We start from the raw sequence: 23,407 nt of genomic DNA on the forward strand, positions 1-23,407 counted from the left end.
CTAATCCTCTCAAACCCCTAACGTGTTAAGAAAGTAAAAAGGCAAATCACAGACTGTGAAAAATGCATGCAAATCATATATCTGATAAAGGATTTTTCTCCAGAATGTATAAAAAACTCAAAACTCAAAAACAGCCCGGCCAAGTTCTCATGCAAGTATAAAGGCCTCAGGAAAACATCTTTAAACATACAAAAATCCAAGAATTAAAGTGCCTTAAAAATTTAAAACTGACCTTAAGTCCAGCCAATAAAGATATAAATCAAAACAAAACAAAACAAAAACAAAACAAAACAAAAACAAAACAAAAAACCCCTCAACAACAGGAAAATAAAATACAAACAAAAAAAGGGCAAAAGTTTTGAATAGACACTTCACCAGAGAAGATACATGGATGGCAAATAAGTACAGGAAAATACGTTCAAAATAATTAGTCATGGAAAAATGAAAATTATAGCTGCAGAAGATATCACTACACAAGTCTTGGCAAAGATGTGGAGCAACTGGAACTCTGGTGGGAATGTAAAATGGTGTCACCACTTTGGAAAACAGTTTTCAGTTTGCCAAAAAGTTAAACATGTTTTTACCGTACAATCTAGCCATTCTACTACTCCTAGGTATGTACCCAAGAGAAATGAAAGCATTAAGGTCTACACACCTATGCAAAGACTTGCAAATGAATGTTCATAGCAGCTTTATTTGTAACTTCCTGAAACTGGAAGCAACCCAAATGTCCATCAACAGATGAATGGATAAACAAACTGTGGGATGGCCATACAATGGAATAGCTATCCAGCATCAAAAATAAATGAATTATTGATAACACAACAACAGATGGACTTCAAAATAGTCTATGTGAAAGAAACCACGCAAAAAAAGGGGGTACACACTATATGATTCAATTTATATAAAATTCAAGGAAATGAAACTAATGTATAGTGACGGAGGTGGATCAGTCCGTGGGAAATGGGGTCTGGGAGAGGCAGGAGGGAGAGATTACACAGGAGCTGGAGGAACCTTTTCAGGGCAATGGAGCTTTACTACCTTGATTGTGACAATGGTTTATGGGTGTATGAATATGTCCAAAGTTATCAAATCCACTGCTTTAAATATGTGTGATTTATTGTATGCCATTTATATCTCAAAAAAGCTGTTTTTAAAACACAGTAAGAGAATTTTTCATATTTAAAAGGCAGGATATTTTAACTATATTAAATATATAAAAGACAGTGGTACTAACAGGTCATATTAGCAGGAGACAAGGGTAAGGTGGGGTTTCTTTGGCTGCCTTGCAAAGAAATGCTGAGTCAAGTAAGGACCAGTGGGCAAGGAGGGCGGAACTGCTTGTCCCCTTGGTCACCTGAGGGGCATGGGTGGGGGCTGGGTGGAAATGTGGGGTGAGAGGAAATCCGCCGTCGAGAGGCGTGGATGGGAGCTGGGTGGAAATGTGGGGTGAGAGGAAAGCCGCCCCAAAGAAGAGTCTGGGCGGGGGCCGCCCACGCTGGGGCCCGGGCAGGTTCTTCGTCCTCACTTCCTGACCCTTTCTCAAGAGGCTAGGGACCAAATGGATCCATCCTCGGAGCCTGCTTTCTACTTCTGAACACGATGAGCAGTTTGTGTTTGAGGGTTTGGGGAGGGGGTGTTGTTTTTTCTTTATGTTTTGTTTTTTGTTTTGTGTATGAGTTGGGTGGCATAACCCACACGTAAGCTGCGACGTCCAATCAAGAACGAAAACAACCCCTCACAATCAGTGATCGGGAACCACCTGCCACAATCACTAGGGAAGTGACACAGCCGGGAAACTCCGCCCCTCACACCCCAGCGCGCTCGCGCCCGCCTCAGCCCCACAGCTCGCCCCGCCTCTCTCCTGCCGGAAACAATCCCTGCGCGGGCGGAAGGCGGGGTCGGCCCTGGCCCCGCCCACAGCATTTCCCTTCCTCGGCCCAGCCCCACAGCGCGAAGCTTTGGCAGGGTGGCTTTACGGCCAGAGGAGAGGGTGGGTCCCAGAGCTGAGGTAGGAGGCCGAACTGAGGGGCGGGGAAGAGGCTTTTTGCGGCAGGACGTAAGTGACGGCGAAGGCGGTGCGACAGCAGCTGGAGGGCAGAGGAGGCGGGTTTGTGTTTCCCGGGCCGAACCGGGTTGTGGGGGGCGCGGGGCCTGGGCCAGGCGGCAGCTAAGGCCCGCGGTGACAGCATGGGTGAAGGGGAGCGGGGCAGAGGAGGCATTGGGCTGTTTTGGGCGGCGGGTGGGGGCTAGGGGCTGGCGGGTCGGAGTCCCGGGTCCAGGCCGGGGCTCTGACCCGCGGTTGGTGTTCCCCCGACCCCGCAGCGCGGGGTGTCCTGTCCTCGCCATGAGGCCGCAGCAGGCTCCGGTGTCTGGAAAGGTGTTCATTCAGCGAGACTACAGCAGTGGCACACGCTGCCAGTTCCAGACCAAGTTCCCTGCGGAGCTGGAGAACCGGGTACGCAACCTGGCTCCCCACGCCTGCTCTGGCGAGGGAGAGAGACTCACCGAGGACGGGAGGGGTGTGGGCGACAACCGGGCCGTTGAGGGTCCCGCAGTTCTGGGGAGGGCCAGGCACAGAAGGGGCCTTGGCCAAAGGTGTAAGAAGAGAGCCACTAAGCAAGACAGGTGTTTGGAGGAGGAAGAATAATATAGGCCGATCCCCGGGGTTGACGACCTTTTGGAACTTTGTTGCCCGGTGCCGGGAATCTGGATCCAGCAGTCTTCCCCTGCTGCACTCCCCCAAATCGCCACCCCGGGTTATTGTCGGCAGCGATGAAGAGCCAGTTCCCGAGGCTCCAGGTCACCTCAGTCACCAGGTTGTAACTATATCCTCCTACCTCTCCGCGCAAGATAAATCATCATCATTCTCATGACTGGTGTTTGCTGCCTCTGTGCTGGCCGCACTGTTTGGCTGAAAGGGTTTATTAGGTGCATTGCCAGGCGGTGCATTCAGGCTTTCTTGGAACCTTAAAGACGTAGGGCGTTAGATAGGCCTGGACAGGAAAATGTCTCAGAACAAGGCCTTAAACTTGTCACATTCGCTGGGAGCCACCTGTTTTGTCTTGCATATCAAAATGGTCATCAGGATATAGGTCCTTTGGGCAACACTGCAAGCAAAAATGGAAGAATGGGATTTGCTTCCCCTTCAGACCTAGCAAAACGTCTTTTTAAAAAAAAAAAAATCATTGTATCTTGTTGTAGAGGTAATAGTGTGTGCGTGCCTGCCTGTGTTTTTGTGTGCCCACATATGTACACTCAACCAAGGATTCTTTTGGTCTTGACCCGTGTTATGTAGATTGTGTTTCCCGTTCAGGGATCAACTTCTGGTTAGCTGGAAGCAGGTTTTGTGGCTCTCTCCTCTGTGACAGGGAGGGCGAGGGCCTGAGAGGTGATTAGGCATTCCTTGGGTGTGGGACTGAGAGATGCTGGTCATGGGATAAGTGGGTGTGGATGAGTCTGTGTAGAGAAATGTGTAGCAGTTATTTACAGTCAGTTTGCAGTGAGGTGGGTTGCACTGCCCGATTGCCATGGTTGAGAAATCAACGATGATCCATTATAGTTTCCTTCAGTTTGACACAACCATGGGCAGGTTTATGGCCCAAATATGTTTCTTGAATTGCAAATTGATCAAATATGCCTTTAAAAGATGGTGAGGTGACTTGTTTCTGAAATGCCATTTAAATGCTGCAGTATGTTGTCAACTATGTTATGAGTTAACTGAGCGTGACAATAGGTGGAACTATCCACAGTGGTTTGAAGAGGTAGAAATTCAGCAAGTGGCCAGTTGGATAGAGCTACTGAATGTTGTTTTAAAATAATTTAACATCACAATTGATGTGTTTTACATGTTAAGATTGACATGGAATCAGGCTGGGCCCGGTGGCTCACGCCTGTAATCCCAGCACTCTGGAAGGCCATGGCGGGTGCATCACTTGAGGTCGGGAATTCAAGACCAGCTTGGCCAACATGGTGAAACCCCATCTCTACTAAAAATACAAAAATTAGTCAGGCGTGGTGGCGGGCATCTGTAATCCCAGCTACTCAGGAGGCTGAAGTAGAAGAATTTCTTGAACCTAGGAGGCGGAGGTTGCAGTGAGCCGAGATCATGCCATTGTACTCCAGCCTGGGCGACAGAGCAAGACTCTGTCTCAAAAAATAAATAAAATAAAAAGATGTACATGGAATCAATCAAATGTTTTATTTTTAAGCCTCTTACGGAAACTATGACATACAATTTGTGTACTTCAAAATCAGAATATAAAGTATTATTTTTTTACCACAATTATTTGGACATTAAAGATTCCTTTGCTTTAAGGTTTTAAGGCAACACTTACACCTCATATATTTGAGCTAAATGTGTATACGCAGAGTCAGACATTAGCCTTACACTCTGTGTGTGGCAGAGCCTTTATTTTGTAATCTAAGTGCAAAAGCACAATGTAGTTACAGTGCTCCACTGATTTCTCTCAGGAAATTTATGTTTCTAAATTCTGGAGTCCTTTTACCTCTTTGACTCTGTATAGCCCAGAACTGCTTGTGGTACTGAGTACGATATGGAATGTTACATGGCACTATTCAATTGTGCCTTTGAATTTCTTTTTTCTTTTTAAATGTTTGGGTTAAAACACTAGCTTATGCTTTTAAACCACTAGAAAAGCTTCGATTGTGTGTGTATGTGTGTTGAGATTAAATTTAAATTACAGGTTTAAACTTTCCTTGCTTTGATGAAAAATTGAAAGGTTTCTGTTTCTCTACTACTTACCCTAGAAATTTTACTGATTGCTCTGCTATTGGAGCTGATTTTCCTTTTGTGAGAACATCACACTTGGCAACGTAATAGAGAAAGAGACTGATATGCAAGTGTTCTGTATTATTTTAAAGCATTTTTTAAAAATACACACACATTTGTGCCCTTTAATTTGGGAGTAGGGTAGGTTCTGTCTGTTAACAAGTTCATTTTCTCTGCTGCCTTTTAGAATGTAATACTTCGATGCTTAAGCGATTTGTTGCCAGAACCATTCCTTAAAGGAAACTTTATTCTCATTGCCAAAATACAGATATCTTAGTTCCCCTTGGTCTAGGTAGGAGAATGAGTGAACTGTAATTGAGGCATTTTTTCCCTTTAAAAATATGTCTCCCCATCTGGTTAATAATTACCTTTGACCTGCCACCCTTGATACGTGATCACTGCAGGCTTCACCATGCTTTCTACTGTGTAGTTCACAGTAATTCTGGGAAAATGAGCCTGATTTCTCTTTCCATTCTGATTTTTCATGTTTGTGGGTCCAAATTTTATTTGGCTCTGACTTCTCATGTATCTAAATTTTGGTAGAGCTCCTGTATCAGTGTCCAGGAACCTAAGGGAGAACACTGGCCACTGTTTTTCATAGCCTAACGGTAGTAAGTTACAAATGCCAACATTTGTTCTCTTGAGCCCTTTCTTGTGGTTTGTTGTTTGCCTTTACTGATGCCTTCTGTGATTTTTACCCTTTATTTCCCTTTTTTAAAATAACCTTTCAAAAACTTGTTGGCATTTACTTTTCTTTAACCATTTATCCTTTTTTTTTCTTTTTTTATTAACCTTTTTTTGTTTGTTTGTTTAACTGACGTATGATTTACCTCTGACCTATAAGGCATTGTAATCTTGGAATAATGCATAAGAATTAGTGTGTCTGGCGGGGCATGGTGGTTCTCACCCAAGTAATCCCAGCTGCTCTGGAGGTTGAGGTAGGAGTATCACTTGGGGCCAGGAGTTCAAGACCAGTCTGGGCAACATAGCGATACTCTGTCTCTAAACTTAAAAAATAATAATAATTAGGGTTTCTGGGATAAATAGTAATTCTAATATGAAAGAAATAAGATGTTTCTGGGTTGAATCCCATGGTTTTGAATTGTATTGTAAAGAAATATAAATAATTCAATGACTTATAACATAGGCACATCAAATGTGATTGGAATTATTTAGACTTTTGTAGACTTATCGGTGGACAAACTGAAGGCATTAACGTAGGCATAATTAGGTGAACATAACAGCTTACCATTTTTGTTTGCTGAGCTCTTCTCAGTCTGTTTTCGTGAATGAGAACTCTGACAGTTTCCCAGATGACCAGCCTTGACACCACATCTTCAAGGGGTAGCTCAGTGAAGAAACACTGCCCCTGTGCTTAAAGGCCGTCTTGACCCACCTAGCCTTTGTCCAAATCTCTAGTATTCCTGGAAATTTAACTCCTCTTGAAAAATGGATAGAGCCAATACCACTTTAAAGGTTACATTAAACTCATGCATGCTACTAGCCCATTGACTCCTCACATTTTCCACACAACGGACAAAACAATGACTACAACTGCTTCTAACTTAGAGAATTGTTATAGCTTAAGGATGATCATGAATTGTTTTACACTTTAAAAGATTATGTTCTTGAGACCAGGTGCAGGTGGCTCTTTTGGAGGCCAGCGGTGTGGATCACATGAGGCCAGGAGCCTGAGACCAGTCTGGCAACATGGCAAAACCTCGTCTCTGCTAAAAATACAAAAATTAGTAGGGAATGGTGGTGCACGCCTGTAATGCCAGCTACTCGGGAGGCTGAGGCACGAGAATCACTTGATCCTGGGACCAGAGGTTACAGTGAGCCAAGATTGCGCCACTGCACTCCAGCCTGGGTGACAGAGTGAGACTCTGTCTCAAAAAAAAAAAAAAAAAAAAAAAGATTACGTTCTTGGGAATAGTAGGGCTCATACTGTATGTTGAGGGTATTTTTTCTTTCTTTCTTTTTTTGAGACAGGGTCTCACTCTGTCACCTAGACTGGAGTGCAGTGGTGAGATCTCAGTTCACTGCAACCTCCACTTAACCAGGCTCCAGCAATCCTCCCACCTCAGCCTCCTGAGTAGCTGGGACTATAGGCATGTGCCACCACACCTGGCTAATTTTTGCATTTTTAGTAGACACAGAGTTTCACCATGTTGCCCAGGCTGGTCTCAAACTCCTGAGCTCAAGTGATCCACCCAGCTCAGCCTCCCAAGTGCTGGGATTATAGGCATGAGCCACCACGCCAGCCTGATTGTTTTTTTTTCTGAGTCTATTTCTATTATAAAGAAAGACTTAATAGGTTCACAGAGACCAGGAAAGGAAAAAAAAAAAGCCAAACAAAAAAGTCTTTTAAATAAAGACTTCATAAAAGAGAGAATTCATACGTAAGTAGTTATTAATTTTAGAAATAAGGGAATCCTTATGCGAGAGAAGGCTTAGAGTGCAGACAGATAAGAATGGCAGTATTGGATGAATACTCTCCTAATGGGCCTTGAAAGTCCTGGGATGAAGTAGCAAAATTTGAAATCTGTTATACAAAGTACTATTAGAAGACAGTAAAGTAATATTGGAAGAATAAAGTAAAAGCAGATGATTGAGTGAAACAATGGATGACAGTACAGGTTCTTTCTTATGTGAAATATGTGGAACCAGAAGTATTTCAGTTTTTGGGGTTTTTTTAGATTTTGAAATATTTGTTTATAGTAATGAGATATCTTGGGGATGGGATCCAAGTCTAAACACGAAATTCATTATGTTTTATATCCACCTTATACATATAACCTGAAGGTAATTTTACACAATATTTTAGATGACTTTATGAGACAAAGTGTGTGTACACTGAACCATCTTATCACCCTTTGAGAGCATGCTTGCATGGGAGAATCTGGCTGTGCATGGAAAAGATACACGGCAGCTGACGGGGGCTGGAAGGGTCTTTTTCCCTTAGGGACACTGAATAAACTATATGTTGTGCACCTGCATTTTGACTGTGACCCCTCACATGAGGTCAGGTTTGGAATTTTCCACTTGTGGTGTCATGTCAGTGCTCAAAATTTTCAGATTGTGGAGCCTTTCTGACTTCAGAATTTAAGATCAGGGATGCTCAACCTGTAGTAATATTAGTGTAAATGTAAGATAATGGTGTCACCAAATAGAAAGAGGTAATAAGAATGACTTGATGTGAAACATTGTGTGTTAGCTAGAGATTTTACCTTAACAAATTTTACCTTATTTAGTAACAAGATAATTGCTTCAAAAGAGATAGACTGAGTAAACAGAATATAGAACCTACGCCTTTTGATCCTTCTGCTAAAATGCCTTTTTTTTTTTTTTGCTTAGTAAATTCCAGTCTTTAGTTACTCAATTTAAGATTACCTGCCCTTCCCAGATAAAGAGAATTTCTGCTTACTTTTGTGTCCCCGCTAGACTTTATATTTGCCTATATGATAGTACCCTGTCAGCTTATTGCTTTTTTTTTTTTTTTTTTTTTTTGAGACGGAGTCTCGCTCTGTCACCCAGGCTGGAGTGCAGTGGCGCAGTCTCAGCTCACTGCAAGCTCTGCCTCCCGGGTTCACGCCATTCTCCTGCCTCAGCCACCCCAGTAGCTGGGACTACAGGCACCCGCCACCATGCCTGGCTAATTTTTTTTGGTATTTTTAGTAGAGACGGGGTTTCACCATGTTAGGTGGGCGGATCTCCTGACCTCGTGATCCACCCACCTCAGCCTCCCAAAGTGCTGAGATTACAGGCGTGAGCCACCGTGCCTGGCCAGCTTATTGCATTTTTATGTCTACATACCTGTTCTGCTTGCATAATTAAACTCTTAAGGATTGAGACAGTGCTTTATCTTGAGATTTTTCATAGTATCTGATAGTAGGTGCTCAGTAAATGTGAATCTAAATGAATGGAAAGAGGAATAGAGCCTAAAGTTACTTGAAATTTAGTAGAAAGAATAAAGAAGTACCTTATTGAGCCTTGAAGCTATCCAGTATTTATAAGTGGGATAAGATTAAACAAACTAAGCAGTTTTGGTAACTTAGGCCCAGATTTAATCACCAAAAAAATTGTCAACTACTGACTAAGAATGGTGACAAAACAAGATGAATTAATGATGGCATGCATTAGTAAGTTGATTTTTTTTTCCAAAACTTATTTTTAAACTCTTTCTTCTCTACAGATTGATAGACAGCAGTTTGAAGAAACAGTTCGAACTCTAAATAACCTTTATGCAGAAGCAGAGAAGCTTGGCGGCCAATCATATCTCGAAGGTTGTTTGGCTTGTTTAACAGCATATACCATCTTCCTATGCATGGAAACTCATTATGAGAAGGTAACGCTACATTTGTTTTCACAAAAATCTCTTAAAATCATGAAGAAGGCAAGTTTATTACACATTGATGCTTACATGGTGATAGTTGCCGTAAAATATTTAGGGGCATTTATCATTCAGATTGTGTTGTTCCTATGTACAGAGGCACATAGTGCTGAGTCTTTCAAAACAGGTTGCAGTTGGTATGCCCAATTGCAGTTGACGTGTCAATGTTCAGACTGGCCTACACTTAAGAAGAATGTAGAAAATCTATATGTTCTCTTCCTACTCAGCTTTCTGGGAATGTTTTTACTTTATTTCCCTAAATTTCACTCTCTTCTCCCGCCTGAGTTTTTTCTTTCTCTTTGCACCTGCCTGCTAGCTCCCAAATTGCTGATTTCTCAACTTAAGATGACCAGAAGTCAAACCTCCCACCTCCCATTTTGTCAGTAGCACCCCTGTCTTTTCAGTACCATCTTTGGGCATGAGGGATGAAGAAGAGGGAAAAATTAATCTGTTTTCAAAGACTGAAATATCTTTCATTTTCCCAGTCATTAACTTTTTGTGATTTCGTCTGCCACTATCCTGGGTTATGCCCTTACTCTGTCTCCTAGACTACTGAAATAGTCTGCCTTGTCTCATTTCTTCCCTCCTTTTGCTTTTCTAAACTATCTGCTGCTGTTTTTATAAAACACAGATACTACTTCTGCCAAGTCAGAGACCTTCCCTGGCTTCCCATGTTTTACCACTGGGTAAAGTTCAAGGCCCTGCTCAAGCTGACGTCAGCTTACCTTTCCAGCACTACCTCCCGTTCCTTCCTTCACTTTCTCCCTCAGCCAAACTCCATCCCTCACTGGTCAGCAAACATACCCACTGTGGTTCTCCTCCACCTGGAATGCTATCTTCCCAGGTTCAAATCCCACCAGTCCCTTAGGTCTCACTTCCGTCTAACTTTTTCTCTATTTTAGTCTGAATTCTTTCTCTTCTCTTGTGTCCCTACAACATTTTATTTGTATCTGTTTTCTGGCACTTGCCTCACTCTTCTTTGGAATATAGCAGTTTATGTTCTTGTCTTATTTGCCTTTCAAGTATGTATTTTTCTTGAGGACAATGCCTTAACCATTTTGTATCCCTCTTCATGCCTAACACCATGCTTTGGGTATATCAGGCACTCATTGAATGTATGTTAAATAAATGACTGTAAATTAATCACGGTAAGCCCCTGGTATATCACTAAATGCTGACAGTGCTTAGAAAACGAAATGCTATAAGAATATATTATGCCCCATCTGATAGAAATGTCTTAGACTCCATGTAGTGGAGAATGCATATAGTTGCAGCTAAAGTTTTTGGAGCTGTTGGCTGAAAATGCTGTTGTATTCTTTATTACCATCCTGTTACTATAATTCCATCTCATATAAACAGGTATATTTAAGTATAGTTATTTATATCCTTCCCCATGTTGAAACAGTGAAAGTTCTCTTGTCCCCCTCGCAGTGCGTGCAATGGGGTGTGGCTTGCTTCTTCAGTACCCTGCTGCTCAAACCTCTAGGGGAGCATACAGATGGGCAGGCTGTGGGGCTCCAACCCCACGGCAGTGTCTAGGGGTGAATGTTTTACAGCTCCTGAAGCCCCAGTGGGCATGTTACAGAGTGCTCTTTTAGTTTAGCCGTCCATAGGTGGCTTGTGTTAGCTCAATTAGACCCCTGCCTTATCGCAAGGGCAGAGGGCTTTCTGTATCCCAGAGTTCTTGCCTTGGTGTACCAGAAGAATCGGATCACATGTGGGCTTGGAGAATGAGTGCGAGATTTTGTTGAGTGGAAGTAGCTCTCAGCAGATGGGGGAGCCAGAAGGGAGATGGTTTTCCCCTGGAGTCAGGCCGCTCAATGACCGAACTCTTCTCCAGCCACCCTGGCCAAACTCCACGTGATTCTGCCAATTGATGGCCTACCGGTGTGCCAGTGTGCTCCTAAGCCAGTGTGTTCCTCCACTAATGTGCACCTCTCGACATCCAGCTGCCTGTTTGTCTGCCTGCTAGGGTCTCAGGGCTTTTATAGGCACAGGATGGGGGTGTGGCAGGCCAGGGTGGAAATGCAGCATTTGGGCAGGAAAACAAAAATGCCTGTCTTCACCTACTGGGCACAGGCCTGGAGGTGGAGCGCTAGCCAGGGACCACGCCCTTCTCTACCCAGCACTTCCCTGCCTGCTTCTGTATCATTTAAAGGGACCATGCTCTTCCCTTCCGATTCAATACCACACAGAGAAGCTTTCATTCACGTTTAACTTTCAAAATCAGAAGTTATCAAGGCTTAGTGTCAGCTTTCAGTCTGTTTCAGTGTATCTCCTCTCTAATAATACATTCAGTGAGTGAAGGCTCAGGGGATTTGTTTGTTCAGTAACTGTTGAAAGCCTACTGTGTGCTAAGCAAAGTGCTGGGACATAACGGAACAGGGCAAACATGGTTGCTGACCTTGTGGAGTTCATAATTAAGTGGTGACAGCTGATAATAACAAGGAAACAAAGCCAGCAAAATTACACATTATAAGTGCCTTGAAGGAAACAAACTGGCCTATGGTTGAAAATAATAGGCAGGACCTAATCTAGGGTGTGTGGTCAGAAGAGGCCTCTGAGGTGGTGACATTTAAGCTGTTGCATGAAGGATGAAAAGCCTGGGGCATTAAGGCAGAAAGATGAACATATACAAAGGCCCAGAGAGCTTGATGGACCCTGGGAACTGAGAGAAGGTGATGCGCAGGAGAGGAGGGGCAGAGAATGATGGGAGGTGGATTTGGAGAGGTAAGCAGGAGCTGTAACATGGAGTGCCTAGTCCATGGAACGAAGTGTAGATTTTATTTTTAGTGCAAGTGGGAAGCTACTCAAAGGATTTAATCAAGAGAGTGATGTGATCAGATTTTCATTTTATTTATTTTTGTAATAGAGACAGGGTCTCACTGTGTTGTCCACACTGGTCTCGAACTCCTAGGCTCAAGTGATCCTCCCACCTCAGCCTCTCAGAGTATTGGGATTAAAGGCATGAGCCGCTGCGCCCAGCAAGATTTTCATTTTAAAGAGATCTCTTTGCTTTGTGGAAACAAGGCATAAGAATAGAAGTAGGGAAACAAGTTAGGAAGCTCCACAGAAGTCCAGGCAAGAGTGAGATAGCCTGGACTAGGAAGGGAGCAGGGGAGGTGCAAAGAGGTGACCAACTCCAAGGGATATGTTGATAGTCAGCATGAATGTAGGAGGGGAAGGTAAAGCTGAATTCATATGGGTAGAAACTGTATCATGTGGAATGGCTATTTACAGAAGTCCATAATATTGCTAATTTAAGGTAGAAGCACATCTCTTATGCTTTGTGAAATATTAAAAGGCTTGAGTTGTTATTACATCTGTTGATAAAATTTTAATTGTATTTGTCAAAGTATATTTGCTGAAATAGAAGTACTGATGTCATTTGTAAAAAGAAATCGGTAATTGGGTGCTAGTCAGTTCATACTAATTATGAGATCTTGGACAAATTAATCTGAATTCTCTCAACTGTAAAATGGATATTAGAATTAATAATTTTCCTCTCATGTGGTTAGTGCTTAATAAACAGTGTTTTCTTGAGGTCGATTTTTTTTTTTTTTTTTAAATTGAGGCAGAGTCTCGCTCTGTCACCCAGGCTGGAATGCAGTGGTGCGATCCCGGCTCACTGCAATCTCCACCTCCTGGGTTCAAGTGATTCTTGTGCCAGTAGAGATGAAGTTTCACCATGTTGACCAGGCTGGTCTCAAACTCCTGGCCTTAAGTAATCCACCTGCGTTGGCCTCCCAAAGTTCTAGGATTACAGGCGTGAGCCGCTGCACCTAGCACCCAGCCTTTATTACTTTTTGAAAAAAAAAAAAAAAAACTAGAGATGGGGTCTCACTATGTTGGCTGGGCTGGTCTTGCACTCCTGGCCTCAAGCAATCCTCCCATCTCGGCCTCCCAAAGTGCTAGGGCTACAGGCATGAGCCACTGTGCCCAGCCAAGATAGATTTTAAATGAAGTTACCTATGTAAGTCTTAATCAGATATTTGTGAACTCACATATGATTTTTTATTTTCAAGTATAAGTAATCTTTTAGCCAGCTGCTAGTTTATTTGGGTGCTGAAAACACTTAGCAGCTCTCTATTAAAACCCTTCTAATTATTAAATCTTGGAAGATGGTCGTCAATACCAGAAATACAATGGAAATTGGTTGATCCCAATATATGTTTTAGCTTGGATTTGTAGACATTGTGTAAGGTCCTATTTTATAGTCTAAGCAAGGCCCCTTTCTCTTTATAGAGCAAATATTATAAAGCAAGTAAAGACCAAATAAAATTAATCCAGAAACCAAATTTAAGGCATGGCCACATTTTAAAAATAGGTGATATTTTGTAGAAACTGAACATGGATAACTAGATTGTGCAGAATTAATAACTGGAATGATCATAGTTAAGATATGATATACCTATACTTTTATTAGAAGTGTGTATTTGTGTTTCGATAAAATGATTAAAATGTAAGCACAGCTGCCCTCTCCCTTTCCCAGTTTGTCTCTGAGGAATTTTTGTGCTATTATTTTCTACTTACGAAAGGATGGGGTTGAGTCATTTAGTCTGTATTGTTTTAAACACCGAAATTCCTAGTCTACAAACAGTAAGCCAAATATAACAGTGCTTATACTTTGTCATGTGTGTTAAATTTTTTGAAATTGTAAATAGGCCCTTTAAAACTCAGTAGAACAATCATGCATTTTTCCCTATAATGTGCTATTTATTGATTTAAAATGAAGATAAAGACTTCAGTGTTATTTCTCTATTGTTGCTACCCATGATAATTAGGGGACAAATGGGCTCGTGGAAGGTTCTCCTCTCAGTATCTCTCTGCCTTATTCATGAACTAGAAAACATCCCTTCTGCCTATGTGCTGTAATCTCTAGAAGGAACACAGGAGAGAACTTGGATATGTTCTGAAAACAGTAAGATGTGGTGTTCCTTAGCCTCAATCAGGCCATTTTTCTTGAAGGTCTGGAAGGCTTTCTCCAGTTGAATGTCCTCAGGGAGGACAGTAGTTTTTCCAAGGTTTGATTGTGTTTCACTTTGTAAATATTATACAAATTGAGATTTGAGAGTAACAGATAACTTTGTTAAATATCATGGTTTGCTTTGACATTGATTTACCAAAAATAATAATGTGTGAATAAAATGTCAACATATGATTTCTTGGGGGTGAGAATGGCGCTTTGTCCTTTCTGAGATGGTGGTATGAGTTTACACATATTAATGCTTTTCTGCTATTAAAGAGACTTTAAGAGTTTTATCGTTTGTTTTAATTTTTATTTTTATTTTGAGACTAAGAGTTTTAAAGCATCTTGTTAAGGACAGTGTTGCCTTCACCACAATAGTATAAGAATATTTAGAGCTTATACAAAAAGGAAAACTAATTGTTTTCTTTCTGAACTGATAACCCAAGTGCATATCAATGTTACTAAAGTTTATAAAAAAAAAAAAAAACTTGCCCAACAAAGTTACGCTTGAACCAAATAAAAGAATGATGTTGCTGTTTCTTTGCTAGTAACCTGTACTCAGAGAAAGGAGACGGAAAGCTGTTCTGAAGGAATCCTTTCTTTGAAACCAGCCATGCAGGCATTTTTCTGGGTGTCTTCCCTAGTATTAATGGACTGGAGTGAAGGGAGACTGAGTCTCCAGTTTCCAAGTCTGGCAGGTGAGCTGAGAAGGAAATTGGAGGGAAGATTGAGAGGCCTTAGTTGGGCACCTTTATGGGCTACTTCCTTCTATTCATTATTTTAAGATGATTGACAAACTCTGATGTGAAGATAGTGCCTAAGGGGTTTTTTTTTGCTCATAAAGACCAAGCACAGCTCAAATTCTTTGAGTGCTGAAAATAGGAGAATGATACATGCATTACTTGAGGTAATTAGATGAAAAAAACAAATCTTTTATTTAGAAATAGTACTCCTAATTTATTACATAAGAACCATGCAGATTGCTCTTTCAATAATCTTACGCTCATTTGAAGAAGCATAAAACATGAGATTTTTTATCCCCCAAAAATACTTGAATAAACTGTTTAAATTACTTTTCTTCAATTAGAAAATTCTTTATACGAAACAGGTAGAGTTTTAAATTCTAAATCAGTTTATACCAAAGCATCTAAATTGTGACATCCTAATTTGTTAGTTTGGTCTATATGTTATGTAACCCACACTTAAATCATTGCTTAATTTCCAACTTTATTTTCATGCAGTTCTTTTTTCCCTTTAAGTTGTGATCACATTTGTGACTTTATCATTTGCTAATAGTGTGAATTTAAGGAAATATATAGTAATTTAAAGAACTGGATCAAAGCCTCTTTTGAACATTAGAGCCAGAAAAAAGTTATGATGACTTCGAGCCTGAAATAAAACATGTAACTCTTTGATTTTGGATGTAGCTATTAAGATTTATTTTCTTCTAGCTTATCTGTCTCAGAATTGCCTTTATTAAAGCTGGAGATTTGGCAATTTCCAGAAGTTCCTTTGTATCCTATCTGGTTTTTGTCTACATTTGCTTTGACTTTTACAAGCTTAATACTAAACTTATAAATTGAGGTTCCTGTCTAGGAAATGAGCAAACTGCAGAATAGCACTACATGCAGTCATGGAAATGACATAAGACACTTGTATTTATCAGAAACTCCCTAGCAGCTAATGCCCACATGCTCTACAAAGGAAATAAACTTTTTAGTTTTGAAATAATGGGGCTACCTTTTGTTATAAGCCCACCTTATATCATTACTTTAAATTGATGAACATATACAAAGGAGAGAAGCAGTCCTTTAAGTTTTGTAAAAGGCGAGGCCAAGAACTGTCCTTGATTCTAGAAGATGTCACATTAACAGTACTTTATGAATAGGAAAAAAGAAGCTTGAGCAGCCATTGTGTATATAACCATCTGTGTGTTCCTCCACATGCAGGATTGAGGTGACTGGGAAGTAGGAATAAAGGGGTTGGTTCTCACCGTGCCATTGTATGCTTTTGTATTTATTTACATTGTGTTGAAGATATTTTTGACTGGAAGAGTCCCTCACACTTTGCTATATGTCATATGCAACTCATGTGAGCCAAGTAATCACAGCTGTATTCCACCATATGAATATCCGTGTGACTTGCCTTGAAAACGAATTCCCACTGCCTATTTTGAGATCTCACTAACACTTAAAGGGAAATCTGATGAAGTTTGTAAAAAGCTGTGGTGTTTCTTTCTGTCAGGTTCTGAAGAAAGTCTCCAAATACATTCAAGAGCAGAATGAGAAGATCTATGCTCCACAAGGCCTCCTCCTGACAGACCCCATTGAGCGAGGACTGCGAGTTGTATCTTTTTAGTTCGGATCAGAAAGTCTAAATATTTATAACAAGAAAATGTTGATATTGTTTGGCATCGGCTAGAGAGAATTTAACTCCCATCCTGTATTTGCCGTAGGTAGTTTCTGTGTGAATTGCATACCTACTGTAAACCCCCTGTCTCCAACATTTTTTATTTTAAAGCATATCCCTCCTTCCATTGCATGGTGCAGGTCTCTGTGGTTTGTTTACTATTCTGGTCACCATCTTTCCTGGTGGTTCTAAGGGCATCTTGTAGTAATAATGGGAGTGGTTTGAGTAATGCATTTCAGCTGCAGAAACCCTGAACCTGAAGCTCCTTTGAAATGGATAAACTCATAATGTGTGGTGAGACTTGTCATCCAAATGAATTGCAGTTTCATGGGTTCATCTGACTAGTTGAAATCAGTTACAGCTGCCAGATGTATAATTTCATTACCTTTGACATACTGTGCATATTTTTAGAGGCAATAAGCTTTGAAAATCACTAAGTGAATTTGGTAAAAAAAATTGCAAAAAACTAATTTAGCTTGATAACTAGAGTAATGGGTAAATAAATTTTTTTAAAAACCTAGGTCACATAATCCCAGGCCTTCCAGCTGATAATAATTTCAGCAGTTTTATTATACTCTGCAACAATAGTTCTTAAACTTTCAGGGGTTATGAACCCTTTTCCAAGAAAAAAGTTTTCATATAATTTCAGGGTATTTTTAAATCCCTGAATTCATTACCTCCATGGATTCTCAGTTAAGAACTCCCTAGTTCAACAAATAAAGCATCCTTTTCAGAATTTGTTTTGTTTTCAAAACGTAAGTTATCAGTGTTTGGGAAGGAACTACATATGGACTACTGTAAGTAACTACATTTCTTAAAATTTTCAGCAAATTGGAGAAAGCAAGCTTAAGTAGGAAGAAAGTTTAATAATTGAAAAATAAGCAAAGCAAACTGAAAGCAAAGTCTGTAGATCACACCATCCCCCTTGCCAAGTCCCCTTTATGTGTTGTGTCCTGTAGTGTGTTTTCTTAATAGCCATGCTGTTTAGATTGAAATTACCATTTATGAAGACAGAGGCATGAGCAGTGGAAGATAAACCGTAGAATTAAAGGTAAATATGAAATGATATGGCTTGTATGCAGCTTTTGCAAGTTTAGAGGATGCATGAATATTCTTCCCCGCATGGTAAATAAATCATTAAATCACACAGTTAAATAGTGGTATATTTGCTGTGTTAGCTTAAGCTAGTCACCATGGTAGCTTAAGCTAGTCATCGTATTAGCTTGATATTTAAAATGTGTATTCAGCCCAAGTTCTATTTGGTGATAGAGAATTTAATTCTGATTTTTTTTTCCTACTGTACTGTGTTCAGACTGGTTTTGTTGTTACTTTGGTGGGGGGATGGGGGATGGCAGTTACTTGGTTTGTTTTAATATTTCAAAATTATCCTAGACATATAAATACTTGGATTTTGCATATGAGTTCAGAGATGTCTAGCTATATGACAAATGGTTTTAATAAGCAAAGGAACATTTCAGAGGGGAGTGGGGAGATTCTGAATATTTCATTTATTATATTTAAGTGGCTTCAGACCCTTGTGGAAGAAACCTTACCTACTGAGTAGAAACATAAATTTCATTCCTTTGTTTAAAGTGTTAATGTCCTTAAATATCCAGATGCTGCCCTTTAATGAGTAAGAAACAAATTAATGCTAATAAGAATCTCTAGGCAGAGTCACATTGAAGCCCTAAGTACTTTAGCATAGCCTTCTAAGTGACAGGAAGTAGCACTTCACTACTTCTGCCAATTTCAGTTATGTGGTCTTCCTACAGAAAGTGTTCTGCTGCTGTGCTTTTCTAGTTGACTGTGCTTATAGGTATCTGTCACTAATTAATAGACAGCACGGACACAGAATGTACCAAAGCAGACATATGTCTTCCTAGGGCAACATTAATAACAGCTACCATTTTGAGGGCACCTACTATGTGCCTGGTATTGTACAAATGGTACTTCTGAATCTCACAAGAACCCTACAAAGTATCTCCCCATTTTACAGATGAGCAAACTCAGATACAAATAGATTAAATGATGTTCTCACAATCACACAGTTAATGAGTATTGGGATATGGACCCAAGTCTGATTGACCATAAAACCCCTGTCTTTTACACCATACTTCCTCTCAGCACTTGGAGCAGCAGGAACATGGAGAAAGGGAAGAGTTCATCAGATAATTCTAGAGGTTTATCCCCTTCTTTTCTTTTTCAATACTTAAAAAAAAAATACATTTTGTCTGCTCCTGTATGATTTATTCAAGCTATGCAACATTCCAGAGCTGCCTCCTTTAGCACTAGTGAATGTGTCACCTGAATTCCTGAAAGCCAAAGATCTAAATCATTATATCCTCTGCCATATGTTGTATTTCCTTAAAAAGCCTTTGTTTTGGAACATTTAGTGTTACTTGTCCATACACTTTCTCATGTACAATTTTCAAACTGATACTTCTCAAACAACCAGGAACCTTCTGTGTAGCTTTTGTTCCATGCCATGGTTTGTATATCAGTTGCAGCTGCGATGACTTGGCACAGCCCATTTGTCATGACTCATTTTGCAGCTATTGTGTAATCATGTGTTTTTCTGATGTGTGGGGTTTGAGCAATTACACACCAGAGGCTAATCTATCAATACTCAAATAACTAGAATTTTGAAATGGGAAAGATTTACATTAATAACTTCTGGATACCATCTTTCATGAATGCAGATATTTTTGTTCAACACAGTTTCGTTTTTGGAGTTGGGTGTTCCCAAGGTCCAGGATGCAATGTGGGCTGAGATCTTGGAGAAGGGGAGGAAACTCTAAGCATAATTTATTCAATTCTTCCATTTTTCTTCAGTCTGCAAGTTGTCTGCAATTTGAAGCAGTATGTGGGAATTAGTGACTTAACAAAAGACTACACAAACATGAGGATGGCCTTTATTTTTAAAAGGAGCTTTAAACAAAAATGCCTTTCTTTAAGCTTAATTTTTATAATATCTTGCATGTATCTTTTTTATCACATTGTTATTGTTACATACACTGGTGTTTTCTCTCTGGATTAATATTGCCATCTTTATATAAAATGAAATACATGATTATTCCATCACAACTAGTGATAATAAAAACAGCTAATGTTTGTTGGCACATCTGTGCCAGCACTATTCTAAATCCTTCATTTTAATCATCACAACAACCCTATGAGGTAGATATTGTTATCCCTGTTTTTCAGATGAGGGAGCCGAGGCAGAGAGAACTTAAGTTGCTGGCCCAAGGATGAACAGCTAGTAGACAGCAGTCAAGGCAGCCTGGCTCTGTGGTGATGTGCTTGGTCAGAGATCTGAATATATATACGACTTTTAGATTTGTAGACTATTGAGCTGTAGACTCATTTAGACAAATGGTACCAAGATATTTTAGTAGATAAAATCCTAGGTTAGTAGAACATAGACCACATGTTACAAGCTTATATCAGTTGATGGAAGAAAAATGGTTTTATGAATTATTTTCAGCATCTCTCTCAAACCTTTGCTTCTCCTTCTAATTACAGATCCCACTTCCAGCCGGGCCCCTCATATATCCACTGGCCGACCGCAGAGTGTCCCTACCTCCTCTCCAGAGCATCATTCCTTTCTATCTGCTGCCAGAGCCACGGTGCCATTTACTCCAAGGACTCACTTTCTAAAATTCCACACCTGGAGTGACCTCTAGTCGCTCAGCATCCACTTTGTGTCTCCAAATTGTGTAGGACTCTGTAATCTTTTGATTAGTTTCTGAGAAAACACAATGAAGCATTTCACTTTTTTTTATTCAAAGCCATTTAATAAAACACAGTTGATCAGCCCAGTGCAAAGCTTATTATCTGCCACCAGTACGTACCATTGGTTCTCTTCATTCCTTGGGCCAGCTTCTCAGGTGGCTTTAGACCTCAACAAGCCGTATCTTCACCAGTGTTCTATCTTGTTCCCCTAAATTAATAAAATGCTTTTCTCCAGGATTTTGGTGAGGGTTGGCTGTGGCTGTCGTTTTGCTAATGCATCTCCCAGATTTCAAAGAATTACCGGTTTTACCATGACTCAAATCTTAAGATCTGTTTCTACTATTCAGTTCCTCAAACTGAAGCTTATTGAAAAAAATAATGTATAATATTATTTGTTTTATTATAGCAATTATTCCTAATTAAAGCAGTATTTAATGCAATTTCCAGTTATTTCTTTGGAGAATTTTATGTCATTGTTGCATTACCTTGAATGTTGGAAAGATGTGATGCGTGTTGCTTGTTCATCACAAAAATCAGTAAGCACAATAAAGTGGATGCCAAACCATCAGACACATAGATGTTCCCGCTGTGTCCCTGGATATGGAATAAGCAGGTATAAAAAATATTTTAATTATAGTTTTGTTATAAATATAACTTATGAGAAAAAAATTTGATAGGAATAATACTGTATATTACTAATTTTTAACTATCCCTAAGGCAAACCTTATGACTCACAGAATTTTCTCATATACAGTATTCAGTACACAGAAATCTTATGATTGGCTCAAGTACAGTAAGTTACTTCTCAGTAAAACTCTCAAGTCTGAGTCCATATTTGTAGCTCTGCTTTTGGCTGTACGTTCCTAGGATCGGGGCTGCTTATGCCTTTCGTTTATCCTTGGGGTTTGAGAGCACTGTATTTGGGAGAGAGTTTAAAAATACATTTGGAGAGGGAAACCATTAAAAGTTTCACTGTCAGAGATATTGTAGGTGCTAATACTGGATTTCGTCTTTCAGATTTAATTTCTTTTATGGGTCTGTTAGTCATTCAACAAATCCCATAAGTATGTGTAATATTTTAATTGTGTAAAACTCATTTGTTACTTTACAGCCTGTAATAGTGTGTCTGCATTTTCAACCCGTTGCAATAACTTTGCTGAAATATTAACACGTTAATAAAACTTTTCTTAAACAAATTGTCTCTGTGTCATATTTGGTGGGATTTGGTGGTAAATGATGGTAAAGTGGTAAATGATAGGACACTAAATGTGGCAGATAATACTAGAATTGTAGTAGTGTACCATACAATGTAGCTTAGTGTTTTAAAATAAACATCTTACATTTCTACGTCACACCTCTCAATTTCTTACCTGCTTTATCTTACAAGAGCAGGTATATTATAAGTAAAAATTAAGGAGTAGTCGTTGACAAAAGCCTGAGTCCTGTCCTCCTGCTCTCTTCCCCAGACAGCATGAGCTTCACCACTCGCTCCACCTTCTCCACCAACTACCAGTCCCTGGGCTCTGTCCAGCCACCCAGCTATGGCACCCAGCCGGTCAGCAGCGTGGCCAGCATCTGTGCAGGCACTGGGGGGCTTGGGCTCCCGGATCTCTATGTCCTGTTCCACCAGTTTCTGGGACGGCTTGGGGTCTGGGCGCCTGGCCACAGGGATGGCTGGGGGTCTGGCAGGAATGGGGGACATCCAGAACGAGAAAGAGACCATGCAAAGCCTGAACAACCACCTGGCCTACCTGGACAGAGTGAGGAACCTGGAGACCGAGAACTGGAGGCTGGAGAGCAAATTCCAGGAGTATCTGGAGAAGAGACCCCATGTCAGAGACTGGGGCCATTACTTCAAGACCATCAAGGACCTGAGGGCTCAGATCTTCACAAATAGTGTGGACAATGTCCACATCATTCTGCAGATCGACAATACCTGTCTTGCTGCTGATGACTTTAGAGTCAAGTATGAGACAGAGCCGGCCATGTGCCAGTCTGTGGAGAGCAACATCCATGGGCTCTGCAAGGTCATTGATGACACCAATGTCACTCCGCTGCAGCTGGAGACAGATATGGTGGCTCTCAAGGAGAAGCTGCTCCTCATGAAGAAAAACCACGAAGAGGAAATAAAAGGCCTGCAAGTCCAGATTGCCAACTCTGGGTTGGCCGTGGAGGTAGATGCCCCCAAATCTCAAGTCCTCGCCAAGATCATGGCAGACATCAGGGCCCAATAGAACGAGCTGTCTCAGAAGAATCCAGAGAAGCTAGACAAGTACTGGTCTCAGCAGATTATGGAGAGCACCACAGCAGTCACCACACAGTCTGCCAAGGTCAGAGCTGCTGAGATGACACGGAGCTGAGACGTACAGTCCAGTGCTTGGAGATTGACCTGGACTCAATGAGAAATCTGAAGACCAGCTTGTAGAACAGCCTGAGGGAGGTGGAGGCCCGCTACGCCCTGCAGATGGAGCAGCTCAATGGAATCCTGCTGCGCCTGGAGTCGAAGCTGGCACAGAACTGGGCAGAGGGCCAGCCCAAAGTCCAGGAGTACGAGGACTTGCTGAACATCAAGGTCAAGCTGGAGGCTGAGATCGCCACCTACCACCGCCTGCTGGAAGACAGCAAGGGCCTCAATCTTGGTGATCCCCTGGACAGTAGCAACTCCGTGCAAACTATCCAAAAGACCACCACCCGCCGGATAGTGGATAGCAAAGTGCTGTCTGAGACCAGGGACACCAAAGTTCTGAGACATTAAGCCAGCAGAAGCACAGTACCCTGTGGGGAGCAAGAGGCCAATAAAAAGTTCAGAGGTCAAAAAAAAAATCAAGGAATAGTCCATGGTAATTAAAAAGTCCATGGTTATTAAAAAATGTATACTTTTTTTGAGATGGAGTTTTGCTTTTTGCCCAGGCTGGTGTGCAATGGCACCATCTCGGCTCACTGCAAACTCCGCCTGCTGGATTCAAGTGATTCTCCTCTCTCAGCCTCCCGAGTAGCTGAGATTACAGGCGCCCGCCACCATGCCCAGCTAATTTTATTTTTAGTAGAGACGGGGTTTCACCATGTGGGCCAGGCTGGTCTCAAACTCCTGACCTCAGGTGATCTGCCTGCC

At 41.0% G+C, this 23,407-nt stretch overlaps 1 protein-coding gene and 1 pseudogene across 3 annotated transcripts; both read left to right on the forward strand.

Annotated features, from left to right (window-relative positions):
* Positions 1-1,942: 1,942 nt before the first annotated feature.
* On the forward strand, positions 1,943-21,491 carry GOLGA7 (golgin A7). Of its 3 annotated transcripts, none has more exons than XM_055296038.2 (6): positions 1,943-2,059; positions 2,326-2,458; positions 8,988-9,140; positions 16,399-16,500; positions 17,552-17,614; positions 20,086-21,491. In XM_055296038.2, exons 2-5 carry the CDS (start codon positions 2,348-2,350, stop codon positions 17,597-17,599), a joined length of 414 nt encoding a protein of 137 aa, XP_055152013.1. In that variant the 5' UTR covers positions 1,943-2,059; positions 2,326-2,347; the 3' UTR covers positions 17,600-17,614; positions 20,086-21,491. The 3 variants fall into 3 exon arrangements, with proteins under 3 accessions (XP_055152013.1, XP_055152012.1, XP_055152015.1); XM_055296037.2 differs by having other exon boundaries at positions 2,019-2,110; XM_055296040.2 differs by lacking the exon at positions 1,943-2,059 and adding an exon at positions 2,163-2,182.
* Positions 21,492-21,736: 245 nt separating this feature from the next.
* Positions 21,737-23,050, forward strand: LOC129492280 (keratin, type I cytoskeletal 18-like; annotated as a pseudogene).
* The last annotated feature ends 357 nt before the right edge of the window (positions 23,051-23,407 follow it).

The sequence above is a fragment of the Symphalangus syndactylus genome, chromosome 10, assembly GCF_028878055.3.
Source record: "Symphalangus syndactylus isolate Jambi chromosome 10, NHGRI_mSymSyn1-v2.1_pri, whole genome shotgun sequence".
Lineage (NCBI taxonomy): Eukaryota > Metazoa > Chordata > Mammalia > Primates > Hylobatidae > Symphalangus > Symphalangus syndactylus.

Excerpts from the sequence above, each read along its gene's own strand:
- GOLGA7 (XM_055296038.2), top strand. The coding sequence starts at position 2,348 with ATGAGGCCGCAGCAGGCTCCGGTGTCTGGAAAGGTGTTCATTCAGCGA. Across the intron at positions 9,141-16,398 it reads TGGAAACTCATTATGAGAAG|GTTCTGAAGAAAGTCTCCAA; the intron begins GTAACGCTACAT and ends TCTTTCTGTCAG. Across the intron at positions 16,501-17,551 it reads TTGAGCGAGGACTGCGAGTT|ATTGAAATTACCATTTATGA; the intron begins GTATCTTTTTAG and ends CATGCTGTTTAG.